The 6,000-nt window shown below is 39.4% G+C and overlaps 1 protein-coding gene across 4 annotated transcripts in view; it reads right to left on the bottom strand.

Moving 5' to 3' along the window:
* The window catches only part of MAP4K4 (mitogen-activated protein kinase kinase kinase kinase 4), a 77,981-nt gene continuing 71,981 nt past the window's right edge, over window positions 1-6,000 (bottom strand). For all 4 annotated transcript variants that reach the window (XM_053455111.1, XM_053455112.1, XM_053455113.1 and 1 more), the window contains 5 exons: window positions 4,098-4,198; window positions 3,543-3,692; window positions 3,175-3,334; window positions 1,679-1,818; window positions 1-619 (listed from right to left, as the gene is read on the bottom strand). In XM_053455111.1, the coding sequence (XP_053311086.1) occupies window positions 536-619; window positions 1,679-1,818; window positions 3,175-3,334; window positions 3,543-3,692; window positions 4,098-4,198 (635 nt within the window). In that variant the 3' untranslated portion in view covers window positions 1-535. The remainder of the gene's footprint in view (window positions 620-1,678; window positions 1,819-3,174; window positions 3,335-3,542; window positions 3,693-4,097; window positions 4,199-6,000) is intronic.

Below are 6,000 nucleotides of genomic sequence, written 5' to 3'. Positions count from 1 at the left end.
AAAAAAAAAAAAAAAAAAGGGAAAAACCTAAATTAAATAAATCAAAGAATTAGAAAAAAATTGCCAGGCTGTGCATTGTTAAAGCTGGCTATAGTTCTCCTGGTCTGCCCTCTTGTGTTAAACCAATTTCATTGCACAAGGTGCTTTTACTGGGATATGCTTTTCTATTTCTCATTTGACAAATCTGCTTTTAAATTTTAAACAGGAAGCATCAGCATTCGTAAAACCCTGCTGGTTTTTTTTTTTGTTTGTTTGTTGTGTTGTTAAATTTCAAATCTTAGATGTATTAGCACCCAACAAAAGGCAATACAGTACAGCACTAGCTGCCTTGCAAGCTGCATAAAGATCCTGTAATCATCTCCCCTAAATTAGGTACATAACATTTTACTAAATTAATGCAAACTCCATCTCTTAACAAATCTTTCAAATAGAAAAACATCAGTGCGCGGGTTTGTACTCCAGTTGTAGATGATTTCAAGTTACGGAGATTATGAAGAATGTAGGGGAGGTATCAGCCATTCCTTTCATGCTCTTTCTACCAGCTCAGCAGAGAACTCCTGCCCAAGGTCATAAAATACACTTGGCTGCTTCCACCAGATCGCACAGAAGCAAAGAAGACCTGTACCAAGAGATAAGCGAGTTAGCTCAATTTGTCTTTGGAAAAGGTAAGAGATGGGGAGAAAGGGGTGTAAGGGCAGTGTATGTATGCATTTGTAAGTTTGTGTGTATGGGCCGGTGTGTGTATGAGCAGTACAGGTATTTGTTAGCTGGTGTGTAAGGGCAGTGTATGTGTAATTATATGTGTGTGTGTAAGGGCAGTGTATGTGTACGTGTGTGTAAGTGTGTGTGTGTGTGTGTGTGTGTGTGTGTGTGTGTGTGTAAAGGCAGTGTATGTGTATATGGGCAGGTGTGTGTGTAAAGGCAGTGTATGTGTATATGTGTGTTTATGGGCAGGTGTGTGTGAAGGCAGTGTTTAAGGGTCCTGGGAGGGAGGCTAACAGCCTTTTTTAATAAAAAAAAATCTCTGCTGCTGTGGACTACTCTTCCAATGATGCTCAGCCAGCATTATGGTGGATACCTGGCTGGCTGAGAATCATGGGAATTTTAGTTCACAGCTAGCATCTGCAGCTTTACTGTTGCTGAACTTCCCAGTTCCCAGCATCATGGAAATAGTATGTCTGGCTTAGCCTCATGGGAATTCAATTCAATGTGTTGGTTATTTTTAATATGCATTACTGTGCTGACAAAAACAAGGCGTGTTTTAAGAGATAAAAAAAAAAAAAAAAAAGTGCCCCTCTTTCACATTTTGCATTTTGAAATGTTGGGAGGTATAAACAGTATAACCAGAAATGGTGCTTGAAAAGCACTAGCACTGTTAAGCATACCTCCCAACATTTTAAAATGCAAAATGTGAAAGAGGGACACTTTTTTTCCCTACTTAACCTGGACATTGCATTTCAGATTCTGAAAAAATGATTGAAGAGGTATGGGTATCATGGTCACAGTACATGTTGTCTTACTAATGATGGGTATAATACAATAAAATTGTGTTTATTACACACTATAAGGCCTATTTATTTTGCATCTTTATTAAGTAAAATATAATACTTTTAAGAAATTCTGTTCACAAAAACGTCAGTGATACACTTAAAGCCTATAATATCAAACTAAGTTTTACCTTATCATTCCGCTCGCACAAGAACTTGAGCCGCTGTGCCCGTTTGTGCATAAATACTCCATCCAAATGGCCAGTTTCTACAGATCGTATCTCAATTGCTTTTTCGCCCCATCCCATTATCTGGTTAGATCGAATATATGCTGGAAAAAAAAATCAAAGTTAAACACTAGATGAAATAATTCTAACAAAATAGGACCTCATTAAACAAACAATAACAAAATGCATAATATCAGACAAAACCCAAACACCATCCTTTTCTTAGCCTGAGAGAATGAAGAGGCTTTTCACTACATATTTTTTTTTATGCAGAGCCGGCTTTTGTGGTGTGCGGGGCACAGGGAGCCATGGCAGCAGGCGGCCGTCCCATCACCAATTCACTGAGGGCCTATGAGCTCGCTATAAACATGCCCCGGCCCCGCAGCTGTGCGTGCAACCTCCATTATATTGCCCTGGGGGCGTAGGAACGTTTATAGGAGAGAGATGGCACAGGGCGGGCTGGTTATGGTTATGTGTAATCTGGGCCCTGGTCAGGTTCTAAGTGGGCAATGTGGACGACAGGGCTGGCCTTTGAGGTGTGCAACCTGTGGCCTATGTCTGAATTTAGGGGGTTTAATCGAAACCTTTAATGTTGCGTTTGTATGCTATTTCCAGTTGATCTATACCTGGAAAGTTGGGTTTGTGTGTTATTCTGTTGATCTATACCTGCTATGCTATGTTTCCAAACATTATTGTATACCTGCAGACACAGGATTTGTATGTTTGATTCTGTTTATTTTATCTATACTTTCAATGCTGAGTTCACATGCGATTTTCAATTGAGCTATACATACAAAGCTGGGTTTGATCTATACCTGAACTACAAGAAGGAAAAGAGATGTCTGGCTTAGTGAATGAGGGGACAAAGGGACTGTGGGGATGATTATGAGGGAAGAGGACCTCTCAAAGTCACGGTAGGGTTTCAAGGAGGGAAGACTGCAATCACCGTATACCCCTAATCTTTTAGAATTATTTGTGTGTAAGAGCGTAGGGAGTGATTGCATGCTAGGGAGCATGGAGGGGGGACCAAGGAAATGTTTGCCTTGGGTCCAATTTTTTCAATATTTAAAAAAAAAAATGTTAGCTGTTTTTTCCCCTCTGTATTTTAAGTACATTATTGTTACCAGTGTTTCTAGTTATATAATTATTGTACTCATATTAGTTGTTTGTTAAAAGATTTTTTTCCCTTTTTTGTGGGGCTGGGGGTGCCAAAGGAGTAGCCCGCACAGGGTAACGACTTAGGCCAGCCGACCGCATACTTTTAAATGGATATAGTATGGTGATGTATGATCGTATTTGTTGCTAACTCCTTTTAATGTCACGGCTAGATAACATTCTAAGCAATACGTTCAAAGTAATACGAATAACAAGTACAAAAAAGCAATAGTGAACCGCCTCAATGAGATATTCACAAACATAAGCTTTATAAATGAGAACGCTGTCAGGCTACAGAAACATACCAACTGATGTAGGCATTTCTCCCCACTGTAGAACCACATCTTTTGTGATTCTGCCATAGGTATTGACATAAACTCCTTCATCTTCATAGCAAACCAGCAGTTCCATCCCTTCGGTATTTGGGAGAATAATGATTGCATGTGGCTGAATGCTGCTTTGGATCTGCAAGAGGATATGTGTATATTATATTTTCACATCTTCTAGGCCAAACATTCAATAGTCACTATTTCTAAAAAAAAACAATGCACCAAATTCCACTACAGACTTCATTTTCTCTAGTGCCAATAACGCAGTTCATTTTTATTATTTCTAACACAAAACATTCAAATCTGCCTTGTTCACAAAATGACTCCACCAAAAAAATATTTACATGAGTTGGTAGATATATATCGTAGACAGCTCCCGAGTCCACATCTACAGCATGGAATCCTGCGCATGATCCATAGATTACTTTGAGCCTCTGTCCTTCTTCTACAGTCAGGTCTACCAGCAGTGGCCTATGTACCAAGTCTCCAAAAGACTGCATGAAATACATTAAAAACAACATTACAAACAACTCCTATGCATGTGAAGGGACTTTCTAGCTCCAAACCCATCACCACAAAGTTTCTAAAATTGTTGAAATGTTTAATTGTACTGATATTTGTTTATAATATGAGTTTAGAGGCACCCAATGGCAAACTATGTAATTACTAGTAACAATTACCACCACTTCCTAACCCTCTTTAATTCTAAAGCTGCAAAAGGCAATAATTAATTTAATACAAAGTAATAATTGCACCAATAAAGAGCCATATAAGGATGATATTGTGTGCACACACATTAACTGACACATCTGAAGTACCTATGCCATTATGATTGTACAAAATATAGATTTTTAGAGTGATATGAAGCCACGTGAAAAATATCTCCATAGACTACATACCTTAAAGGCCATGAATTTGTGATATGGCTTTGGTGCCCAAGCATAGACTTCCACTGAACTCTTTAAAGCAATAACCAAAAACTTGATGCGTTCATATTTTACTGAAACAGAAAGGAAAACAAAATATATGTACTAGATTATTTAATTTGAATAAATGACTCTTACAATAAAAATAAAACAGGGCTCTCCAACATGCCTCTAGATTGCAAGCTCGTTTGAGCAGGGCCCTCCTCAACTGTTGTCTCTAAGTCAAATTGTTATGTTACTTTCTACTTGTTTTGTTCTGTCCACTCATTGTACAGCGCTATGGAATTTGATGGCACCATATAAAACAAATAATAATAATAATAATAATAATAATAATAATAGCCATGCTGTACCATGCCCCAGAGATATCAGCATGATATAAGTCGAAAAGCGAGGTGGGGGGGTATGTATCCAACTCTTCCCCATATTGCAGCCTTGCTTTTGGATATATAGATAGATAGACTATGCTGGACTATTTTATCTGGAAGACACATGCCCTAATGCTTAAAATGCACGTATTCCTAAAGTCTATACATACACTTTATGGACAAAAGTATTGGGACACACTTCTAAGTTATTGAATTCAGGTGTTTCAATCAGACCCATTGCCGCAGGTTATAAAATCAAGCACCTAGCCATGCAGTATGTAATTGCAAAGATTTTTGAACATAAGTCGTTCTGAAAAGCTCAGTAAATTAATGCGTGGTACTGTGATAGGATGATACCTTTGCAATAAGTCAGTTTGTGAAATTCCATCCCTGCTAGATATTCCACGGTCAGCTGTAGGTGGTATTATTGTAAAGTGGAAGCATTTAGGAACAGAAGCAACAGAGGGGAAGACCACATAAAGTCACAGAGCGGGGTCACAGAGTGCTGAAGAGTTCTAAACCTTGCACTGGCATTAATATAAGCACAAAAACTGTGCGGCGGGAGCTTCACGGAATGGGTTTCTATAAATGAGCAGCTGGATTACCAAGTACCAGTGTCAGATGGAGTGGTGTAAAGCACACCACCACTGGACACTGGAGGAATGGAAACGTGTTCTGTGGGGTGAAGAATCATGCTTCTCTGCTTGGCAGTGTGATTGACAAGTCTAGGCGGATGCCAGGAGAACGTTACACGACTGCATTGTGCCAACTGTAGTGACAGGTGGGGAGGGATAATGTTATGGGGCTGTTTATCAGGAGTTGGCTAGGCCCCTTACTTCCAGTGAATGGAAACCTTAATGCTTCTGCATAACGATACATGCTGGACAATGCTACACTTTGATGAGGAAGGGCTTTTTCTATTCCAGCATGCTTTTTTTGCACTGGAGCACAGTCAAGATCCGTAAAGACATGGTTGGATGAGTTTGGCATGGAAGAACTTGACTGGCCTGCACAGAGCCCTGACCTCAACCCCATTGAACACCTTCGGGATGAACGAGAACAGAGATTGCGAGTCAGGTCTTCCCGTACAATATCAGTGCCTGACCTCACAAATGCTCTGCTTGATAAATGGGCAAAATGGAAATACTCCAAAAGCTTGTGGAAAGCCTTCCCAGAAGAGTGGAATCTGTTATAGCGGCAAAGGGGGCACCAACTATATTTTAATGTCTGTTTTTAGAACGGAATGTCCTAAAAGTCCCTGTTGGTGTAATGGTCAGGTGCCCCAATTCTTTTGTCCAAACATTGTATAAGCAACTTGAAAAGAGAACAGACAGAACATTTAATGTTGTGACTTTTTAGAGTTGAGAAATCAACTGCTAATTTATTTTGAATACAGAAGGCATAATCCATCCCTTTGGCGTTCTTCGAGTTTCTCAGATGCTAATAGCCCTAGAGAACATTGACAATATACAAATGTGGATTAAGTGTTGGTGCATTGGACTACATAC

This window comes from Spea bombifrons, chromosome 2 (assembly GCF_027358695.1).
Source record: "Spea bombifrons isolate aSpeBom1 chromosome 2, aSpeBom1.2.pri, whole genome shotgun sequence".
NCBI lineage: Eukaryota > Metazoa > Chordata > Amphibia > Anura > Pelobatidae > Spea > Spea bombifrons.
This window is presented reverse-complemented; position numbering and strand designations above follow the sequence as displayed.